This window comes from Lissotriton helveticus, chromosome 1_2 (genome assembly GCF_964261635.1).
Source record: "Lissotriton helveticus chromosome 1_2, aLisHel1.1, whole genome shotgun sequence".
Classification (NCBI taxonomy): domain Eukaryota; kingdom Metazoa; phylum Chordata; class Amphibia; order Caudata; family Salamandridae; genus Lissotriton; species Lissotriton helveticus.
In genome coordinates, this window is record NC_136058.1 from 297,133,751 (window position 1) to 297,158,148 (window position 24,398).

General features: G+C 48.6%; 1 protein-coding gene across 1 annotated transcript in view; it reads left to right on the forward strand.

Moving 5' to 3' along the window:
* HECTD3 (HECT domain E3 ubiquitin protein ligase 3) overlaps positions 1 to 24,398 on the forward strand; it is a 329,773-nt gene that overhangs the window by 146,947 nt on the left and 158,428 nt on the right. Inside the window, exon 8 of the mRNA XM_078671763.1 lies at positions 5,564 to 5,729. Coding sequence (XP_078527889.1) covers positions 5,564 to 5,729 — 166 coding nt within the window. The remainder of the gene's footprint in view (positions 1 to 5,563; positions 5,730 to 24,398) is intronic.

Here is a 24,398-nt window from a genome sequence, read left to right on the forward strand (position 1 = left end):
CATCTGCAACATCTGGGACGGGGTATTAGCTTGCCAGGTACTTTCGACTTTCAAAACTCGATTTTTAATTGGTGGGCTTGAATTCTCGACTAATTTAGTAACAAAAAGGTGAGGATATGACTCACTACTTGTCTTGAGGCCACTGTTGATGCTAAAACATTTTTCAAATCTAGAATAAAAATCACTAATATCTTCGTCTTGCTTCTGTTTACAGGCTGAGATTGCATCCCAGTCTTCTTTTCTAGTTGTCAATAATCTGGGTAAAACTTGAATCAATAATTCAGGTAATTCTTTACATTTATCTCCGAGACCGGTACCTGGTACTCGTGCCTTGTCTTCAGCTTCTAGAACTGCCCAATCGATCTTTTTCTCTCCCACCTCCCATTCTTTTTCCTTGAGCTTTTCATACACCCCTGCGGGCAGCAGAACCTTTAACATTTTAATTATATCTGGATACGTGTATTCTCCCATACGGAGCATGTCTTTTAATTCTCTATGGAACCCTGCTGGATCTTTGTCATGACAGGGAAAAATTTCTTCATCTCGAGGAGTTCCATCTTTGTGATTGGAGTGTATACAAACACTCGTTCTAGTTCGCCACCCGTTCCTCTAACTGGGTGGACTTCTCGTAACGGATTCTGTCTGTCTATGTAAAATGGTTTACTTTCTGGGGGTGAGACATGAACAAAATGCGGGTTCAGAAACGTTCTATATTTGTGACGCTGTTCTAGAATGACACTAATTAAATCGGTACCTAGACCTTTCCATCTATACTGGAGTAACTCGTTCAGGATATCATGTAACGGGCCTGGATCAGAGTGTTGACCCTCATACAATGTAATGAGGTGCTGAATCATATACATACCCACCAGTCGTTGCTCGGCTGGGGGCAGTTTCAGAAACATTTGTGCCACTATTTCGTCTGGAAAAGTGGTAGAATCAGTAATCCATCGGACTGCTGATCGGGCTAGTTCTTGTTCATGCATGGTACTTAACTCACTGTAACCGATTCGTGATTTCAGAATGTGATCGGTAGCTTGAAACACTTGTTCTAGTGAACCTTGTTCTGGTGCTGGATGATGGAAAGTAGACTTGGGTTCTAGACGTAAATGGCGATCTGGAAATCTGGATTTTCCTACATACGCTATTCTGGCGGGATCCTCGTCCTCTACCTCTTCGGTATCAGAGTTACTTTCTTTCTCGCTTACTTGTGCTGCTTTACGTTGATCGTGTAACCTTATTATTTCTTTACGGATTTTCTTGTACATACTCTCCATAGCACCGACGGTCTTGTGCTTACCCTCGGCTATATTATCACTCCACCTTGTCAGGGTTCTCATTTCAGCCGGATCTTTAGACAGGTAATCTTGTTCTCTTATTAGACAATTGATCAGAAACTTTAATATCATGAGCTGGATCTCGGCTTTCCTTTGAGACATGGCCTCCCTAATGCTTTCTGGATCATCCCCTGTACGGATGAAACGATATATTCTGTCTAGATCTTCTTTCATATTCGGTAAGGTGACTAGATACTCGGCCACCTTTCTTACGCGGAATGAATATAGAACCATATTATCCTCGCCTGGGACTGGATCATAGCCGCATTCGGCAAGGGATTTTCTTATTTCTGCTACAGTCTGATGTCTGGGCGTACGCTGTGACGCTTGTGCATGTAATTCGGCTGTCGTTAAACGCCTGTGTGGCGGCGGGGTTTGAGGAGTACCTCCCCCTGCGGCCCCTAAACTAGAGTCGTCTACTGAGGCTCTTCGTCCTGGCAGAGTGGGAAATGGAAATGTAGGCTGGACTTGTATGGCGGGCTGGACCGGGGGTACCGTAACAGGTACTCCGGTGTCTGGAGGAGCGGGAAGTGCCTGATTTACAGGGACTGGCGGAGCGCGAACAGGATTTGCATATTCTGGGACTGTGTCGTCCAAATAGGACGAAATAAAAATATCAGCTGCGGTCTGTTTGTGACGTAGCTTGGTCGGAACTAATGGTGGCGGGAAATTACTGGATGCCTCTGGGGTCGCTTTTGGCAAGCCCTCGGCAAGGAGAGGATACATACCCCTAATAAGGGCATGCCTCTGTCTGTCTGACTGTTCGGCTTTGACTTGTTCACCTATCTCGATTAGTTCTTTTTCTTGTGCTCGTTCTAAGGATTCTCTACTTAATTCTGACTTTCTGATTTCCTTTTCAGTTCTTTTATGAGCTTCTTTGCGCCATAACTCGATGGCATCTTTCTGTGACTGTCTGGCTTTCTTTTTCCATAATGCTTCTTCTACTCGCATGATGCACTCGGCATCCCATGTACCCGATACGGGCCATCTATACTTTTCTTCTAACTGTTTGGTATAATCTACCCATAAATCTAGATATAATATGGCACTTATGCCATGCTTCTGATACATAAAATGACCTGGACTGTCCCTAGGCGGAACAGGAACTGCTGCTTCCAGCAGACCCTTTCTGGTTTTTAACTGACGTAACTTCGAAAAGAGTGGCATGACTGAACTATAATCTGGACACAATACAATACACAATAAACACGAAAATCACTTCTCACTCATTCCACGACATCAAAATACATGAAGAACATTATGAATAACAGTTCGAACAGAATACTACCTGGAATACGGAACACAGAATACATGAATTTTCTCGAGAACAGAACTGACTGGAACAGAAACTAGATGCACTGCTGAAACAGTACGAAACTTACCGGTCTCATAAAGAGACACGTCAGGACCAGCATCCACCGAAGTGGACACTTCGTTTGTGGGACTGTGTACCACCAACCCACGGACCAGAGTCAATTAAATTGACCCTGTCTAGATACTACCCCAGTAACGGTACTCACCGGGCAGCAAGAACGGAAGGCCTCGGACTGGACTGGACTTCTTCGACGACGGACGACGAACTTCGGACTTTAGTTACGGGTGGACCTCCGGATACCTCGGACCTTGGACTCTTGGCTCGGGCTCTGGTCGGGACTCGCCGCGTTCCTCCACCGTCTCGTTCGGATGCTGGACCGCCTCCTCCGTCTCCTCCATGGGCCTGAGGGATACTTGAAGCAGAAATATCTGCCGGTGCGCAGAAGAGTTCCGTCACGACTGCAGAGGGTCAGGGGGTCGGCGTGGCTTCACCGACGCGTGGGGAAAGGGCAAGTCCCTATTCGGGCGCCATTATGTGGTAAATAAATAAATAATACCCTATTTTTGAATGTATAAATGAATAACAGATAGCTCAATAAATAAGAGTCAAGATTCGAGGTAGTAGGAGTTTGCAGGTTTATTACAGGATAAGGACAGGAACAGGACAACCTGCATAGGAATAGGATGACAGGGCCCAGCAGCGCTGCTGGTGTCAGGATCGGGACAAGGGAAGGCAGGGAAGGGAAAAGGAATGACTTTTAATAACAATACATGAGCATATATACATAACGCAAACACATAGCATTACATTGCAGTAGGCGTAGCAGTGGGTGGAGCAAAAGGCGTGACGTGTAGCAGTCGCGAAAGATAAGGGTGAAAAGAGGTGTAACGGGGCGTATACATAGACATGTGATGCAAACGTAACAGAATATGTCATGAATGGGGCGGGAACATTGGAGGGGGCTACCTGAGGAGCCGGGACCTCTAACCTAGTGGTGCGCGCAAACTAGCAATGACGTATTACTAGGAGAAGCTGGGGGGTATGAACTCTGTGCTAGGAGCAGAGACTGAAGTCTGGAGAGTCAGGGCGACATGTACCTAAACAGTATCTAGTATCTGATGTTTAGAGAACATGTTGATATAAACTAGAAGTCAGGAGGGGAAAGGCTAACAGACACTAAGACTGGACCATGCATTATTCTTCATGTAGTGCGTGATGAAGAATATTGAATGACCATTAAATGCAGTATTTCTCTAACGTGGAGCCGAAAAGGCTAGACAATGACGGAAACTATTGATGCAGTTCAGTAGCTGAGGAATGCAGAGAAGGAGGACTGAACTGATAACTGGAACTATAACATACTTTTGGCAGACTCAGAGGCAGAGCCAGCCTGAACCGGGCACTGTGAGGCAGGAAGTAAGTGAAGGGTCGAGGATACAGGTGGGGGCTGTATCGCTCCTTAGCGAGGTTTCAGGAGACAGGAGCTGAATCTGGTGTCCAGGGCCTTTTGAGGTCTAGAGACGGGGACTTTATAATGGAATAACGTGCACACTGAGAAACGTGGCAACGTAGCTTTACATAGGCCTGATATTCGTAGTATTCACGAGAACTGGAAACTGGCATACTAGAGGTGGACACAACTGTAATTGCGTCATTAATCGAACATGGGGAATGCATATGCATATTTAATCATGCACACATAACATATGATGGATGACACGTAGGGACACAGAACATGGCAAAATTTACTTTTCCACATTTACTGTTTGGATTCTGAGGTGAAGAGGGATGGACATTTTATCCATTGAATGCCGCAAGATTTTCTTGTAGAACCTTCTTTTCATATCCCATCTAGTAAGTGTTGGGGATCTATTCAAAGGTGAGGAATCTGCAGTTAGAAGTATCCATCAGAAGGAAAAGTTACTTACCTTTGGTACGTATCTTTCCAGGTGGATACTCGATCTAGCCGTATTATGACTATTTGCCTTGGCATATACATAAATATAATAATCTTCCAAGTTAGCTCTTGCAATGTATCTATCCAAAACTGATATTGTTCTCGTCCCTGCTTTAAAATATGCAGTTGAAAAAAGAGATTAGAACTGACCTGGAGGTTCCACAGTAGCCCCTTTACGACTCCAGTGATGTCACAGTGACTCCACTTTTATCAGTGAAAATGAGGAAGCGCCACTTACTGGCGCTGGATGGCTGTTACAAAAGTTCCCAGATGCAGTCCGCACCTGGAATATTCAAAGGTGAGCAGTCTGCAGATGGATAGAAAGTTCATTACTGAAGATAAGTAACTTTTCCTTCACTGTTTTTAAGAATGGCTTGAAGTAAATTCGTGACGTTTGCTGAAATTAGTTGGTGAGGCGTAGGCAAATAAAAGAATATGCACAAGTATAAGGGTAAAGGGGCCAATTCACATAGGCATCGGAGTATGGCAAGTAGCATTACATGAGTGCTCCTTTTCTTTACCCGCTGTTATATATTAGTGAATCGGCTCTGAAACTTCCTATTAGTAAACATGCAACAATGGCACAGTCCTTTCTATTTGAACTACATGTATATGAATAGTTCCTGAATATTTCCATTTTGTTGCCATTTTAGAAGTTTTGATATCAATTCACAAATGCACGTAAGAGTATGTAAAATAGTACTACAGGGGTGCTACTTTAGGTACTTCAAAATGCCTTTGTGTATAGGCCCCAGACTTTGAACTCCTCTCGGAAGAACTTAATTATCTGAAATAACCCTATACAAGGAAGCTGCCAAGAACTATCAAATAACTAAGTAGAGCATCAGGATAGCTGTTAACTATGGAAATGTAGGTTGGAGATTCTCACTTAAGTTGGCAACCGAGGTGCACCTCAGCCTCTCACCTCCTCTCTCTCTTTTCTTTTCTTCCCAGATGGAGGTATTGACGTCCGTATAAGGGGTATCAAAATCAAGTCTTCCCAAGAGATGGACTTGGGGCTCAGTGCGGACATGTTTCAGCCAGTGGACCTAGTACGCTTCCCTAGACTGGAGGGCACAGATCCTGAAATCCTGTATCGTCGGGCCGTTGTCATACAGAGGTATGCTTGCCTGCTCATGCTGAAGTACTATGAACGCTGTCAGCTTTTGAGTCATCCTATGCTGTGCAGGGTGTAGGTGGAGTCCCTGCTGTTTAGCCACGATTACATCTCAGGATTTTGTTTTTCTTTCTGTACTTCCACTCTGTCTCTTGCTGCATGATTTTTAAGTTGTGTTCCTGACCTTCCATACACCACCTTGGCTGGTACTAAACTGAAATTTCTGTTTCCTGTCTCCCCTTAATTGTTATTTTTTATGTCACATAATTTATAATTGTCTTTCATACACTTTCCTTTCACTTTGTTTGCATCCCACAGTCCTGTGTTCTTCCCTAAAACGTATTGACCCCCACTATCTGTCTTCACTTTGCCCCCGTATCAGTTGAATAATTCTCATATTTACATTTAAGTCAAGTGATTGGCTACATATGAACACTGCATTTACTAGAAATGTACATTCCATTTAGTTCCGGCCTACGGTGCAAGGGGTCATGTTTGTTTATGTATGCATTTGTTCCTGTAGCAATTCACCTTGGCTGCTTGCTTCTTTCCTCTTAGAATTTCTGGAGGGAAACGGCAAGTCTTCAATGTCTCCAGTTCCTCCACAGCCCTTTTCTGACTTAAGACAAATGGAACCTTGCTAGCACGACCTCAATAATAGTTTAATGTCGCGTTTAGAAAGCCTTGGCAATGCCCCTTGGTGATCAGAGAAGGCCATTGCCTACCCTACAACGTCATGGGGACAGCCTCTGTCTTAAATACTGATTATCTCTGTTTTCACAAGCCTAATCTCTCAGACAAATTATGGGGTTTGAATCTGGCAGTCAGCTAGTTCTCCATACTTTCAAAAAGTGGCTGATATCCCTGAAGCATTACTGTTCAAAAGTTATGTAACACACCAGCATTAGGACATTGAATGCATTGAAACCAGGGCAAAGAAAGGTGCAAGATATCAAACCCACACAACCCAAAAATCCTTCCCACAATGCCAATGAGAAGGATATCAGCAGTCCCATTTGCGAATCTCCAAAATCCAACATGGTGAAGGTTTAGCTTATGCGTCGCTGTGCACACATCTGGGTAAAATAACATATTCACAGATGGTGATGCATTCTAGTGAAGAGTACCAAGACAAGACGTTTGGATCTCTGTTGGAATCTTCCAAAGACCTATAATTGCATGTTTGCAGGCTGTTTACAGTTTGTTAACCCCCAAACTTCCATGTGAACAAACATTATACCCTCACAGGATGCACTTTTTTGATCGGTGCAGCCTACCGGACTAGTAGAGGTTATTTAGGTAACTCTACATCAGTTTTGTCTTTTAAAACCCAAAGTAGATCTTTTTTAAGGGAACCTTTGCAGTGCAGCTCCGCCGAATATGGAGCACATAGAAATCTCCTTCACATCTCAACAGACAAAGTCTTACCTGTTGTCTACATCCTGAATGGTGGCATGTACCCTCTGTGTAGTGTATCTTTAGTTGCTCTTGATTGTTTTCAGTACCTCTTGATTGAGGGTCATGTTACTTAGACAGTGGAGCAAGTGTGTATATGTATGTGCGCACCTTTGGCCCCATTCAATAAAAGTGCACAAAAGTGTAAGAAACACCTCCTTTCACCCCTGAATTGTTGTGCCAAATTTTAGGCAGATCGGTTATGGGGCCAAAATTGTGGGTTGATTCTAAAAGCTGTGTCTTGTACTAAAAGCTTCATAGGAATGTTTGCCCAGGCACATAGCTAAAACTACTAGGTAGATTTACACCAGACCTGGCAGGAAGACTTGTCTTGTGGTATCTTGAAATCAATTTGTGGTTTGGGGTAAATATGTAGAATAGGTGTTAGACTAGTAAGAAGAAAAAAATAGTTCAGTATAACTGTTTGACTGTTGAATTAATTCAAAAATAAAACTCAAAACTTTAAATGAACAATGAAGTATGATTGGCGTATACATAAAATCCTTACACACTTTACTTGGTCAGTTAGTTACATAAGCAGATTCCTGAACCTTTGTGTTCTGAGTGCATAAGCAGAGCTGAACATTTTTGTACCATTGGCCATTACAAAATTGTAAGAGCTCGATTTTCTAAAAGGGGTGGAAAATGAAAAATGTCCTAGCTAACGTAACGGAAAGTTTAAATTCTATTAAGGACTCGGAGGCGAAGATTATGCCTTCTTTCTTCACTTTATTGGCATAGCAGCATTTAAGATTAACAAAGACTACGTTTCCTATGATCCAGAGGGAAAGGTAGCTCAAAAAACAAACATATAGCAACATCCAATCCTGGAACAGGGAGTCAATGTCCAATCAGAGGCCTCCTAGTCCAATATAGTCCCTTGCTAGTGTCCTCTCATCCTCTTTCGGAGTGCGAAGCCAGCCCATATTCCCACTTCAGGAGTCCTGTTTATGAGCATCAGAACCTGAAAACAACAGGGACAAATTACCAAAAGAACCAAAACTGTGAAAGCCTGCAAACGAAACATTATGCAGTGAAACTGAATAAATCAGCATTCTACATACAGTTAGAAACTGAAGTAGAGTACTTATTGCATTACGGGGAGGGTTCTCCTCCTTGAGCACTGGGCGGGATAATCCTTGCCTCCAAGTCCTTAATGGAATTGAAACTTTCTGTTACGTTAGCTAGTACATTTTTCATTCTATGTCAGCATTTTAGGCAAGGATTATGCTTGTTTAAAGCTTGCCCACGAGTAAATGAGCCATATTAAGAATTGGTTTGCAATAAAACCTCTTAAAAGTGGAGTTCGAAGACCAAAGCCCAAGCCGAAAGCTTTAGAAGCCATGGCTCATCTCGTGGAATGCTCCCCGAAGTGACGGAGGCTGATGCCAGCCTTCTGCATCACCCAACGCACCCATCTGGCTAAGGTGGGCGAGGAAACCGCTCGGATGGGTTTCCAGAGCGCAATGAGGTGTTGTCGTTCTACTGGAGGGTGGAATTCTTCCGTCATTTCTTCATATACCTTTAGACATCGAACCACGCAGAGTTTCGGAGACTCAGGAAACTCCGGATAGGAAATTACCCTTGTGTGGCATTTCGTGTGCCTGAGCAACATGAAAGTGACCCCGTCAGGGGTAAACATTTTGCCTGTAATATCGAGGGCACGAACATAGAGACCCGCTTGCACAATATCAGACACAGGAGCATAGCCAGTTTCGCAGAAAGCTCCTTCCTGGAGAGGAACCAGTTGGGTTGCCAAGAAAGAAACTGGTTTAGAATCTGATTAACATCCCAGAGGGCGGAATAGCGTGGTTCAGGGGGCAATGAAAGTCAAATGCCCCGCAGAAGCCTACAAACCATGGTATGTTCGCCCACGGGTGACCTGTCAACCGAAACATGGGCAGATGAAATAGCTGACCTGAAGGTCTTGATAGATCGATAAGCCAACTCGCCGTAAGCAAGTTGAGCCAGGAAGTTTACAACGTGAACAACGTCCATGACCAAGGGATCGAAACCCCGTTGCAAACACCAACTGAACCATCTGTCCCACGTGGACCTATACCTCTTGACAGTACCTTCCGCGCCTTGGTGATCAACATCTCAGCCTCTCGTGGAAGTCCGGGGGTCTCCCATCTACTCCTGAAAAAGAAGTGCCACATACGTTGCTGGACGAGTGACTTGTGTAGTCGTGCGTGCTTCGGATCTATTTTAATAAGGAGGGACCGGCGGCGCTCGATAAAGAGGGCACAATTGGCACTGCCCAGAAATATCACAGCCCTCTGTGCCCAGCCGGACAAGTTCTCTGGGGAGATGATGAAACTAGATTCCTTAACCTCCTCAGCCGCATCTAGGATCTTCGTAATAGGGCCAAGGGCATCCAGGAGCTTGTCGAAAGGAGGCGGCGAAAGGCAGACAGTGGCAGGGTCTGCTGGTACCTGCTTTGGTAGTGGTAACAAAGAATTTGGCATCTAAAAAGAGCTGTATGTTTAACAAGCATTTGCAATGCAATAGGTCTCGCAGCATTCAAGTTTGAGTTATTGGCATTGTATATGACAATGTGTTGCATGAATTCTTTTCCAAACTCTGTATTGGCTGGTGGTGTTTGTGCCCGGTGAAAGCGTGCACTGACGGATGGTGGTGTTTGTGCCCGGTGAAAGCGTGCACGAACAACTTATGGCGTCTGTGCCTGGTGAAAGTGTGCACTGACGGCTGGTGGTGTTTGTGCCTGGTGAAAGGGTGCACTGGTGGCTGGTGGTGTTTGTGCCCGGTGAAAGCGTGCACTGACGGCTGTTGGTGTTTGTGCCTGGTGAAAGGGTGCACTGGCGGCTGTTGGTGTTTGTGCCCGGTAAAAGCGTGCACTGACGGCTGGTGGTGTTTGTGCCTGGTGAAAGCGTGCACTGATGACTTATGGTGTCTGTGCCTGTTGAAAGTGTGTACTGACGGCCGGTGGTGGGTATGCCTGATGAAACCATGTACTGATGGCTAGTGGTGTGTGTGTGCCTGTTGAAAGTGTGCACTGATGGCTGATGGTGTGTGTGCATGGTGTAAAAGCGTGCACTGACATGTTTAGAAGTAAAGTGCGCCATACTGCGATTGCTACAATAGTTAATTGTGGATGTGCTAACCATTGATGCGTGCACTGATGGCTGGTGGTGTGTGTGTGCTTGTAGAAAATGTGCACTGATGGCTAATGGTGTGTGTGCCTGGTGGAAGTGTGCACTGCCAGCTAGTGGCGTGTGTGCCCGGTGAAAGCGTGCATTGACGGCTGATGGGGTGTGCCTGGTGAAAGTGTGCACTGACGGTTGGTGGTGTGTGTGTGCGCCTGGTGAAAGCGTGCACCGACGTCTGGTTCTGTGTGCGTGTGGTGGAAGCGTGCATTGATCGCTGGTGTTGTTTAAATAGCAACATACTTGGGTCCAGCATATAGAGCACTCTTTTTAAACAGGCATTAAGAGTGAGACAGCACACAATGATCCAATGGTAATTACTAGTTGAAGGCAAATCGCATATAGAACATTAGGAACACTGCAATTCTTTACATTGATTCAGACGGTCCTTGCTGCATTCAGGACATTATCAAAAATCAGTCTGTTTCGTGAGAAGTAATACCTTACATCCTAAACAGCTGTTTTAACAGAATGTTCCCGACTTTAAAAAGAGAGATGACTAAAACATTGGCAGGGAGGCAGCATCCTGAATTTAGGTTGTATGAATGTTACTTTATTGTTTGACTGAAAGAAAAAAGCTCAACTATAATAAACTCCTAGCCAACGCTGCAACACCATTCTGCCAGCTAAGCAAGCCGAGTAAGAAGGGATGTGCGGACTTCACCCGAAGGTGTCAGATCGAATTCACAATAGAAACAGAACTGATACATGAGAACATTACTAGTGAACAAAATACAAAGGCAAACGTTACATTACATGAGGCAAAAGTGACAATGATAACAAACCGTGCCTTACACAGTGTGTAAGGCACTTTTTGTTATCTTAGTCTAAGCCCGCCTGATTCTATGAAATGGCGGCGGGACGCGGGACAGGCCTTTATCCTTTTCTTTCACTTTCCGTTCCGCACTTCCGCCGCCGCGTATGCGCGTGCCGCGTGCGTGGGGGGCGTGGGCAGCAGGGCTGGCTGCTGCTGAGTGGTGGTGAGCAATGCCAGGCAGCCCCAGGGCACGCACAACATCATGCGGGCCAATAAGCAGTAAGCCCCTGTGCGTGGCATATGGGGCGCGGCAGGCGGCGCGCATAGCCAAAGAAGAAGACAAGAGAAGAACAACGAAAACTACGAACTTAACTGCCTTCCAAGTCCAAGACAAAGCAGCCAGGCGGCCAGGCCCGCCCACGCTGAGCTGCCCTGTCCGAAGACCAAAGTAAGTCACTCAGAGTCTGTCACTCCGTCTCCGTCACCGACCGGCGGGGCAGGGCTGCTGCTGGCTGCCTGCCTCCAGGCCTGCTGCGTGCACTAATAAGTTGCTTTCCTGTCGCGCATTTGCCTGCTTCTTATTTATGTCCCAACTTGTCACTCGTGTTTGTCCCTCCTATAGAACATGCTTTCTCGCTTCTGTACTTCTTTGCTCCCGGGGCCGCACTCAGTGTTGCTCTCTGTTCTTGCCTGTGTGCCGCTTCCCTCCATATTGGGTTCGCCCTTGCACTCAACCAGCCCCCCAACCCCTGTTGCTTCCTCGCCTGCTCCATTTGCCCTCGGCTGCTGCTGAAGCAAGCAAGCAGGCAAGCCTATATTATAATAGTTACAGTGCGCAACGCACGCCAGGGACGGATGGTAACGGGCCCCGGCCTATAAACATTAATTATGGTGCCGTGGTGCGCACGCCCTACCGGCCTGGCCTGAGCCTTTTTAAAATTAATTAAATAGTTGGTAGTGGTACGCACTGGAGCCGGGCCGGGTCTTCATAATTAAAATGGTGCACGGGAGTGGCGGCGCGCAGAGTAGTGCTATTTTTATTTTGTATAGTGGTCATTTTCCTGCAGTTTTGCTCTTTTAGACTACTGTAAATAAAATGCGCTTTTATCAGCCAACGTAACGGTGTTCAATGCATTGGTCTTGTTAAGATGAATAGCTAAAATACTAGATTGTTATTCCATCATGTTTTTAAATGTTCAGCATCACATGCTTACTTTCGTGAGCTTTCTATGTACTTATGACATATGCATCATCGTTATAGTTGCTTCAGTCAAGGAAAAAATGCGTGTCTCTGCATCAGATGTTTGGTGATTAGCAGCTGTCCTAAGCAGGTGTTACAAAAGGAACCTTACATTATTAATCTAGTATGTTTGCACTCCGGAATTTTTCAAGCTAGCTCAGTTGGTTGATGCACCTGTTACAATGATGCAACTCTGAATCTGCACTCTGAATCTCCACTCTGAAGCTCCACTCTGAAGCTCCACTCTGAAGCTCCACTCTGAAGCTCCACTCTGAAGCTCCACTCTGAAGCTCCACTCTGAATCTCCACTCTGAAGCTCCACTCTCCACTCTGAATCTCCACTCTGAATCTCCACTCTCCACTCTGAAGCTCCACTCTGAAGCTCCACTCTGAAGCTCCACTCCACTCTGAAGCTCCACTCCGAATCTGCACTCTGCACTCCGAAGCTCCACTCTGAAGCTCCACTCTGAAGCTCCACTCTGAAGCTCCACTCTGAAGCTCCACTCTGAAGCTCCACTCTGAATCTGCACTCTGCACTCCGAAGCTCCACTCCGAAGCTCCACTCTGAAGCTCCACTCTGAAGCTCCACTCTGAAGCTCCACTCTGAAGCTCCACTCTGAAGCTCCACTCTGCACTCTGAAGCTCCACTCTGAAGCTCCACTCTGCACTCTGAAGCTCCACTCTGAAGCTCCACTCTGCACTCTGAAGCTCCACTCTGAAGCTCCACTCCGAAGCTCCACTCTGAAGCTCCACTCTGAAGCTCCACTCTGAAGCTCCACTCTGAAGCTCCACTCTGAAGCTCCACTCTGAAGCTCCACTCTGCACTCTGAAGCTCCACTCTGAAGCTCCACTCTGAAGCTCCACTCTGAAGCTCCACTCTGAAGCTCCACTCTGAAGCTCCACTCTGAAGCTCCACTCTGCACTCTGAAGCTCCACTCTGCACTCTGAAGCTCCACTCTGCACTCTGAAGCTCCACTCTGAAGCTCCACTCTGAAGCTCCACTCTGAAGCTCCACTCTGAAGCTCCACTCTGAAGCTCCACTCTGAAGCTCCACTCTGCACTCTGAAGCTCCACTCTGCACTCTGAAGCTCCACTCTGAAGCTCCACTCTGAAGCTCCACTCTGAAGCTCCACTCTGAAGCTCCACTCTGAAGCTCCACTCTGCACTCTGAAGCTCCACTCTGCACTCTGAAGCTCCACTCTGCACTCTGAAGCTCCACTCTGAAGCTCCACTCTGAAGCTCCACTCTGAAGCTCCACTCTGAATCTGCACTCTGAATCTGCACTCTGAATCTGCACTCTGAAGCTCCACTCTGCACTCTGAAGCTCCACTCTGAATCTGAACTCTGAAGCTCCACTCTGAATCTGCACTCTGCACTCTGAAGCTCCACTCTGAATCTGCACTCTGCACTCTGAATTTGCACTCTGAATCTCCACTCTGCACTCTGAATCTCCACTCTGCACTCTGAAGCTCCACTCTGCACTCTGAAGCTCCACTCTGAATCTCCACTCTGCAGCTCCACTCTGAATCTCCACTCTGCACTCTGAAGCTCCACTCTGAATCTCCACTCTGCACTCTGAAGCTCCACTCTGCACTCTGAAGCTCCACTCTGCACTCTGAATCTCAACTCTGAAGCTCCACTCTCCACTCTGAATCTCCACTCTGAAGCTCCACTCTCCACTCTGAATCTCCACTCTGAAGCTCCACTCTCCACTCTGAATCTCCACTCTGAATCTCCACTCTCCACTCTGAAGCTCCACTCTGAAGCTCCACTCTGAAGCTCCACTCCACTCTGAAGCTCCACTCTGAAGCTCCACTCTGAAGCTCCACTCCACTCTGAAGCTCCACTCCGAATCTGCACTCTGAATCTGCACTCTGCACTCCGAAGCTCCACTCTGAAGCTCCACTCTGAAGCTCCACTCTGAAGCTCCACTCTGAAGCTCCACTCTGAAGCTCCACTCTGCACTCTGAAGCTCCACTCTGAAGCTCCACTCTGCACTCTGAAGCTCCACTCTGAAGCTCCACTCTGCACTCTGAAGCTCCACTCTGAAGCTCCACTCCACTCTGAAGCTCCACTCCGAAGCTCCACTCCGAAGCTCCACTCTGAAGCTCCACTCTGAAGCTCCACTCTGAAGCTCCACTCTGAAGCTCCACTCTGCACTCTGAAGCTCCGCTCTGAAGCTCCACTCTGAAGCTCCACTCTGAAGCTCCACTCTGAAGCTCCACTCTGAAGCTCCACTCTGAAGCTCCACTCTGAAGCTCCACTCTGCACTCTGAAGCTCCACTCTGAAGCTCCACTCTGCACTCTGAAGCTCCACTCTGAAGCTCCACTCTGCACTCTGAAGCTCCACTCTGAAGCTCCACTCTGCACTCTGAAGCTCCACTCTGAAGCTCAGCTCCACTCCGAAGCTCCACTCCGAATCTGCACTCTGAATCTGCACTCTGAATCTCCACTCTGAATCTCCACTCTGAATCTCCACTCTGAAGCTCCACTCTGAAGCTTCACTCTGAAGCTCCACTCTGAAGCTCCACTCTGAAGCTCCACTCTGAAGCTCCACTCTCCACTCTGAATCTCCACTCTGAATCTCCACTCTCCACTCTGAAGCTCCACTCTGAAGCTCCACTCTGAAGCTCCACTCTGAAGCTCCACTCCACTCTGAAGCTCCACTCCGAATCTGCACTCTGCACTCCGAAGCTCCACTCTGAAGCTCCACTCTGAAGCTCCACTCTGAAGCTCCACTCTGAAGCTCCACTCTGAAGCTCCACTCTGAAGCTCCACTCTGAATCTGCACTCTGCACTCCGAAGCTCCACTCCGAAGCTCCACTCTGAAGCTCCACTCTGAAGCTCCACTCTGAAGCTCCACTCTGAAGCTCCACTCTGAAGCTCCACTCTGAAGCTCCACTCTGAAGCTCCACTCTGAAGCTCCACTCTGAATCTGCACTCTGCACTCCGAAGCTCCACTCTGAAGCTCCACTCTGAAGCTCCACTCTGAATCTCCACTCTGAAGCTCCACTCTGAAGCTCCACTCTGAAGCTCCACTCTGAAGCTCCACTCTGAAGCTCCACTCTGAAGCTCCACTCTGCACTCTGAAGCTCCACTCTGAAGCTCCACTCTGCACTCTGAAGCTCCACTCTGAAGCTCCACTCTGCACTCTGAAGCTCCACTCTGAAGCTCCACTCTGAAGCTCCACTCCGAAGCTCCACTCCGAAGCTCCACTCTGAAGCTCCACTCTGAAGCTCCACTCTGCACTCTGAAGCTCCACTCTGAAGCTCCACTCTGAAGCTCCACTCTGAAGCTCCACTCTGAAGCTCCACTCTGAAGCTCCACTCTGCACTCTGAAGCTCCACTCTGAAGCTCCACTCTGAAGCTCCACTCTGAAGCTCCACTCTGAAGCTCCACTCTGCACTCTGAAGCTCCACTCTGCACTCTGAAGCTCCACTCTGCACTCTGAAGCTCCACTCTGAAGCTCCACTCTGAAGCTCCACTCTGAAGCTCCACTCTGAAGCTCCACTCTGAAGCTCCACTCTGAAGCTCCACTCTGCACTCTGAAGCTCCACTCTGAAGCTCCACTCTGCACTCTGAAGCTCCACTCTGCACTCTGAAGCTCCACTCTGAAGCTCCACTCTGCACTCTGAAGCTCCACTCTGAAGCTCCACTCTGAAGCTCCACTCTGAAGCTCCACTCTGAAGCTCCACTCTGCACTCTGAAGCTCCACTCTGAAGCTCCACTCTGAAGCTCCACTCTGCACTCTGAAGCTCCACTCTGAAGCTCCACTCTGCACTCTGAAGCTCCACTCTGAAGCTCCACTCTGAAGCTCCACTCTGAAGCTCCACTCTGCAGCTCCACTCTGCAGCTCCACTCTGAATCTGAAGCTCCACTCTGAAGCTCCACTCTGAAGCTCCACTCTGAAGCTCCACTCTGAAGCTCCACTCTGAAGCTCCACTCTGCACTCTGAAGCTCCACTCTGCACTCTGAAGCTCCACTCTGCACTCTGAAGCTCCACTCTGAAGCTCCACTCTGCACTCTGAAGCTCCACTCTGCACTCTGAAGCTCCACTCTGAAGCTCCACTCTGCACTCTGAAGCTCCACTCTGAAGCTCCACTCTGCACTCTGAAGCTCCACTCTGAAGCTCCACTCTGCACTCTGAAGCTCCACTCTGAAGCTCCACTCTGCACTCTGAAGCTCCACTCTGAAGCTCCACTCTGCACTCTGAAGCTCCACTCTGAAGCTCCACTCTGAGGCTCCACTCTGAAGCTCCACTCTGAAGCTCCACTCTGAAGCTCCACTCTGCACTCTGAAGCTCCACTCTGAAGCTCCACTCTGCACTCTGAAGCTCCACTCTGAAGCTCCACTCTGCACTCTGAAGCTCCACTCTGAAGCTCCACTCTGAAGCTCCACTCTGCAGCTCCACTCTGCACTCTGAAGCTCCACTCTGAAGCTCCACTCTGCACTCTGAAGCTCCACTCTGCACTCTGAAGCTCCACTCTGAAGCTCCACTCTGCACTCTGAAGCTCCACTCTGAAGCTCCACTCTGCACTCTGAAGCTCCACTCTGAAGCTCCACTCTGCACTCTGAAGCTCCACTCTGAAGCTCCACTCTGCACTCTGAAGCTCCACTCTGAAGCTCCACTCTGAAGCTCCACTCTGAAGCTCCACTCTGCACTCTGAAGCTCCACTCTGCACTCTGAAGCTCCACTCTGAAGCTCCACTCTGCACTCTGAAGCTCCACTCTGCACTCTGAAGCTCCACTCTGAAGCTCCACTCTGCACTCTGAAGCTCCACTCTGAAGCTCCACTCTGCACTCTGAAGCTCCACTCTGAAGCTCCACTCTGCACTCTGAAGCTCCACTCTGCACTCTGAAGCTCCACTCTGAAGCTCCACTCTGAAGCTCCACTCTGAAGCTCCACTCTGAAGCTCCACTCTGAAGCTCCACTCTGCACTCTGAAGCTCCACTCTGAAGCTCCACTCTGAAGCTCCACTCTGAAGCTCCACTCTGAAGCTCCACTCTGAAGCTCCACTCTGAAGCTCCACTCTGAAGCTCCACTCTGCACTCTGAAGCTCCACTCTGCACTCTTAAGCTCCACTCTGAAGCTCCACTCTGCACTCTGAAGCTCCACTCTGCACTCTGAAGCTCCACTCTGAAGCTCCACTCTGCACTCTGAAGCTCCACTCTGAAGCTCCACTCTGCACTCTGAAGCTCCACTCTGAAGCTCCACTCTGCACTCTGAAGCTCCACTCTCCACTCTGAATCTCCACTCTGAAGCTCCACTCTCCACTCTGAATCTCCACTCTGAAGCTCCACTCTCCACTCTGAATCTCCACTCTGAATCTCCACTCTCCACTCTGAAGCTCCACTCTGAAGCTCCACTCTGAAGCTCCACTCCACTCTGAAGCTCCACTCTGAAGCTCCACTCTGAAGCTCCACTCTGAAGCTCCACTCTGAAGCTCCACTCTGCACTCTGAAGCTCCACTCTGAAGCTCCACTCTGCACTCTGAAGCTCCACTCTGAAGCTCCACTCTGCACTCTGAAGCTCCACTCTGAAGCTCCACTCCACTCTGAAGCTCCACTCCGAAGCTCCACTCCGAAGCTCCACTCCGAAGCTCCACTCTGAAGCTCCACTCTGAAGCTCCACTCTGAAGCTCCACTCTGAAGCTCCACTCTGAAGCTCCACTCTGAAGCTCCACTCTGAAGCTCCACTCTGAAGCTCCACTCTGCACTCTGAAGCTCCACTCTGAAGCTCCACTCTGAAGCTCCACTCTGAAGCTCCACTCTGAAGCTCCACTCTGAAGCTCCACTCTGAAGCTCCACTCTGAAGCTCCACTCTGCACTCTGAAGCTCCACTCTGAAGCTCCACTCTGCACTCTGAAGCTCCACTCTGAAGCTCCACTCTGCACTCTGAAGCTCCACTCTGAAGCTCAGCTCCACTCCGAAGCTCCACTCCGAATCTGCACTCTGAATCTCCACTCTGAAGCTCCACTCTGAAGCTCCACTCTGAAGCTCCACTCTGAAGCTCCACTCTGAAGCTCCACTCTGAAGCTCCACTCTGAAGCTCCACTCTGAAGCTCCACTCTGAAGCTCCACTCTCCACTCTGAAGCTCCACTCTGAATCTCCACTCTCCACTCTGAAGCTCCACTCTGAAGCTCCACTCTGAAGCTCCACTCCACTCTGAAGCTCCACTCCGAATCTGCACTCTGCACTCCGAAGCTCCACTCTGAAGCTCCACTCTGAAGCTCCACTCTGAAGCTCCACTCTGAAGCTCCACTCTGAAGCTCCACTCTGAAGCTCCACTCTGAAGCTCCACTCTGAAGCTCCACTCTGAAGCTCCACTCTGAAGCTCCACTCTGAAGCTCCACTCTGAAGCTCCACTCTGAAGCTCCACTCTGAAGCTCCACTCTGAAGCTCCACTCTGAAGCTCCACTCTGAATCTGCACTCTGCACTCCGAAGCTCCACTCTGAATCTGCACTCTGCACTCCGAAGCTCCACTCCGAAGCTCCACTCTGAAGCTCCACTTTGAAGCTCCACTCTGAAGCTCCACTCTGAAGCTCCACTCTGAAGCTCCACTCTGAAGCTCCACTCTGCACTCTGAAGCTCCACTCTGAAGCTCCACTCTGCACTCTGAAGCTCCACTCTGAAGCTCCACTCTGCACTCTGAAGCTCCACTCTGAAGCTCCACTCTGCACTCTGAAGCTCCACTCTGAAGCTCCACTCCGAAGCTCCACTCCGAAGCTCCACTCTGAAGCTCCACTCTGAAGCTCCACTCTGAAGCTCCACTCTGCACTCTGAAGCTCCACTCTGAAGCTCCACTCTGAAGCTCCACTCTGAAGCTCCACTCTGAAGCTCCACTCTGCACTCTGAAGCTCCACTCTGAAGCTCCACTCTGAAGCTCCACTCTGAAGCTCCACTCTGAAGCTCCACTCTGAAGCTCCACTCTGAAGCTCCACTCTGCACTCTGAAGCTCCACTCTGCACTCTGAAGCTCCACTCTGCACTCTGAAGCTCCACTCTGCACTCTGAAGCTCCACTCTGCACTCTGAAGCTCCACTCTGCACTCTGAAGCTCCACTCTGAAGCTCCACTCTGAAGCTCCACTCTGAAGCTCCACTCTGAAGCTCCACTCTGAAGCTCCACTCTGCACTCTGAAGCTCCACTCTGCACTCTGAAGCTCCACTCTGAAGCTCCACTCTGAAGCTCCACTCTGAAGCTCCACTCTGAAGCTCCACTCTGAAGCTCCACTCTGCACTCTGAAGCTCCACTCTGCACTCTGAAGCTCCACTCTGCACTCTGAAGCTCCACTCTGAAGCTCCACTCTGAAGCTCCACTCTGAAGCTCCACTCTGCACTCTGAAGCTCCACTCTGAAGCTCCACTCTGAAGCTCCACTCTGAAGCTCCACTCTGAAGCTCCACTCTGCACTCTGAAGCTCCACTCTGAAGCTCCACTCGGAAGCTCCACTCGGAAGCTCCACTCGGAAGCTCCACTCGGAAGCTCCACTCGGAAGGGGCAAAGATCGGAGCATCACGGAACTAAAACAAATATAAACAAGGGCTGTGAGTTACTCTGCGCATGCGCGGGGGCAAGCCTGTTCATTCCAAGCCAGCCTCAGCCAGCCTCGGGAAAAACGAAAGTAATAAAAAAGCGAAACTGACACTGCCACTGCAGACAATGCTGCGCGCTCCCGAGGTGAAATCCGGCACTGAAAACGCTCGTAACACTTTGGTGTCCACTCTCCTAAAAACGGATCACATTAGTTGTCGAGCTGACAGCATTCATGCTTCGCATGAATGCTAACGTCAGCTCGACCTAAAAACTGTGAATCTGCACTACTTATTTTTAAAATACTCACTGTTTTTATTTTCTGAACCTAATTGCCTCCCCTGTCCCTCACGGCGTTTCAGTGCCGATTGAACGGAGGGTAGGGAGGGAAGGGGGAAGTACCTCCGGTTTGCCGGTCTGGGCCGAGTCAGCGGTCTAGTGTGGAGGTTGGAGGGTACTACTTAAGGCGCACGCCAGGAAGGCAACCTGATAGCAGACTACTTTGCAGACAAGGTAGCGAGGATCTACTCAACCTTCCAGGTGGAGGCACATAACGAGAGGTCGGATAGGACGGGAGTGCACAACATGGAGGAGACAATCTGCCTGTCCAGTTTTAACCTTCCCTCCTTGGGCGACCTCAAATCCATGGCTCTGAGCATCAAGTCAGGCTCACAGAGAGACCCCGTGAAACCTAAAAACATGAGGGAGAGCATGGACATCCTGGTCCCCTTTATCAGGCACCTCCTCAAACTCTCCTTTGAGTCAGGAGTGGTCCCCCAAAGGTGGAAAGAGGCAGTGGTTATCCCCGTCCAAAAAAAGCTGGGGCTGAACGCAAGTCAGTTGGAGAATTTACGACCAATTTCGCTCCTGCCATTTTTTTGCTAAAATTGCAGAAAAAACGGTTAACATTCAACTAACAACACACATATACCAGGTCAGCCTAATCCACCCCACGCAATCGGATTACCGGGCAACATATTCCACAGGATCAGCGCTGCTTCTGTCCACAGAAATATCCGCAGACAAGTAGATGAAGGACAGACGGTGGCATTGGTTCTGCTGGATCTCTGCGCCGCATTTGACACCGTCGCCCATCCAATACTCCTTCAGCGCCTCAAGGAAGGAGGACTGGCTAATCTGGCCCTGAAATGGTTAAGATCTTTCCTACAGAACAGGAGCTTCCAGGTGTCCAAAGGGCCGCACTACTCTAAGAACATCAGGCTGGCTCAAGGGTTTCCTCAGGGCTCTATACTGAGCCCCACTCTGTTTAATCTTTATATTGCCCCTTTGCCAGACATCATTGAGAAATATGGCATCAGTGTTGTCATACGCGTATGACACGCAACTAGTAGGATCTTTATCCCAGTCTCATGAAGAGGCAGCCACCAATTTCTCCACGTGCTTGCAAGAGCTGGCAGTGTGGATGTCAAACAACTGACTAAAGTTGAACGGCGGTAAGACCGAGGTCCTGATTGTGGGTAAGGCTCTCTCGATATGGTCACCGAGGTGGTGGCTGCAGACTCTGGGTACCACTCCCACTCCTAATGATCAGGTAAAGAACCTGGGGATGTGGTTAGACTCTAAGCTCTCTTTTGACCACCACACCAGGACGGTGGCAGGGAAGTGCTTCGGAATAATGAAAGACTTTCGGAAGACCCTTGATGTGCTCCCTGAAGCTGCCAGGAAAACTTCAGTCCATTTTCAAGGGTCCGAATTACCTACATAACCTACTGTCCCCCTACACTCCAGGACCTTACGATCCTGGGGGTCGGGACAGGTTCAAATCCCAGTATTCAAAAGAATGAGAATGGGGGATCGATCCTTTCGCTACCTAGCAGCGAAACAGTGAAACGCTCTTCCCCATGATCTCCGGATGGAGCAATCTGAAAACCTTTTCCGGAAAAAAGTTAAAGACATGGCTCTTTCAGATATGGAGCCATATTCAGCCTGTTCAATGTTAGTCCTACCGTAAGCGTCTAGGGCCGCAGCTCGAGTACACACTAGCTAGTGTAACCAGGCACTTTACAAGCTCTTTTATTATATTTTTACTATTTTGTCCTGGCAAGCCCTCTAAATCTGTCGATCCCCTTCTTGGGATCCCTGATAAACTTCTGTATTAAGGTGGACATACTGGGGTCAATTTTTGATGTAAGGGCTACCTTCCCCTCTAGAGAAGGACGGGGGCACTCCCCTCGAAGGCAATTGCGGGTTTCTCTTTCGAGTGGACGTCTGATGTGTCCGGCTACGTATGCAGCGACCTTATTGGCCGGAGTCCAGTCAGTGGAGCGGGGATGGACAATGTCATTGGGGTCAAGCATGTCAGAGGTGTTAGGGGGCGCCTGGGAGGAAGGGGGTTGGGAAGGGTCTGGAGCGACGTGTCTGGAGTCGCAGGTGGGGGAGGCAGGAGGTGCCCCGCAAGCAGCATCGGTTGACTATCAATAAAAGCCTGCCTCAAACGCTCAAAAGCGTCCACATCCACCCCGGGTTCACAGGGGCGCTTAGGTGGTGGAGAGCCAAGGGTTGCTTGGGCCTGTGTGGTCGGAGCCTGGGGGGTGTGGCACCCTGCTGCGTTAGCTGTGTAAACGCCTGCGATATCTGGCGGGAGAGCCTGTCCTCCAAAGGGGTATGGGCCTGATCCACCGCCCGGTAAATAGAAGTGTCCACCACCTCATAAAAGGCATCCCCCAAGGCATGTCAGTGAGGGGTTTTCCTCCTCCTGATACTTGTCGTAATACTCCATTATGCTGGGTAATTCAATAAGGGTAGAGACCACCAGGCCGTGAGGGGTAGGCCTAAGATTGGACTGGGTGTCAGTCAGGGGTATGGGTGGTGTCATAACCACAATTTTTTGGTATTCTAGCCCCAGGGGACAAAACTGCCAGCAACACACAATATCAGTGAGAGCAGAATTCTGGTCTGGGTCGTGTCCCCGTGAGGCCTAACGGCCAGTACAAGACCGCAGCGAGGCGTTCAATGTCGTATACAGACTTGTGTTCCAAAATGGGAAACCCAGGCAGGGAACCGAACGTAACTCATCACAGACGGTCCACGGGAAACAAGTAGATCCGTTGCCGCCTACAGACCCGAACCGGGCGTTCACCTCAGACCAGTATCTCTGATGCGAAGGACACGCAACACTTGAACTCCTGAAGGAGAACCAGCATGCGACTCTCCCAGCACAGCCTCCTGCGCCCCATAGCGTTGGGAGATCCACAGCGCACAAGCCAGCAGTGCGCCGCGTAGGGACGGGAAACCCGTTCACGCGGCACGCACAGACAATTTTAGAAGCACAGCCCATGCGCAATTTACAACCAGAAAAACCCATAAAACGCCGAAACAAGGCGCAGCGCGCACTGAACGAACAAAGGATTACCACAGTAATACATAGCACACTTGCACCTACGGCAGAAATAGCATAATAACCAATATTCTTAAACAACAAAGACACAGAAACAATGCACTAAGCACTTTAACGTACTGGAGAGCACTTATCTGGCTGCGTAGCAGCGAAGAAAGAGGATGAGAGGACACTAGCAAGGGACTATATTGGACTAGGAGGCCTCTGATTGGACACTGACTCCCTGTTCCAGGATTGGATGTTGCTATATGTTTGTTTTTTGAGCTACCTTTCCCTCTGGTTCATGGGGAGTGTAGTCTTTGTTAATCTTAAATGCTGCTATGCCAATAAAGTGAAGAAAGAAGGCATAATTCTCGCCTCCAGTCCTGACATAGAATGGTCTTCATTAAAACGTAGAGTGATTCACAGATAAGCACCACTTCCAGTTCTCAATTCTTAAATAAAATAAAAAATAACCTCAGTCTTTGAAAGCAAGGCAGGTCCTTTTCTTACCAAAGCACCCTCCGCTGGAATACTCTGGCCTCCACCTTAGGAAAGAGTCTGGAAGGCACCTGTTCAATAAAACATTTGCTGTGCAGCATAAATCATGCACATATTGGATATCTATTTAATTTTTTTTCACTTTCCTTTCTTAGCCAATCATTCGGAAAGCAGCACTTTGAACCAGTCAGGGTTTCGTATGTGCTGTACAAATGAGTGGCATCATAAAAATGACTCCGTTCAGTTTGTATTTGTGAGATGAGCGAACAAGTATAATTTACTCCCAAAATACTTTGAAGCATATGAAGAAAGGAATAGCCACAAGGTCTGGATGAAGGTAGGTGAAAATGTAATCTGTAACACCTCAGCCACAACCAGTTTAGGCAGCACTCTTCTTGAGCTATCACTTTAGTGTTTTGCAGAGTTGGCTGGCTCTTCATGCGATATATCAGTAATCTGATATACCGTGTAAAGAGTTTAGGGGTTCCCTTATAAGTGGACACTGGCTTGCTCTAGCAATCCCAAGGCGCTCTATTCGGGGTATTGGGGTTGAGCACCCTTAGGCTTAACCGAGAGGAGTGCAAAACATCTGCAAAAGCAGACATGAGCTATAAATGACACACACAACTCAAGGAGATCCACACCAATTTATAAAAATAGCAAGTAACAGGCATCAGAGAAAAA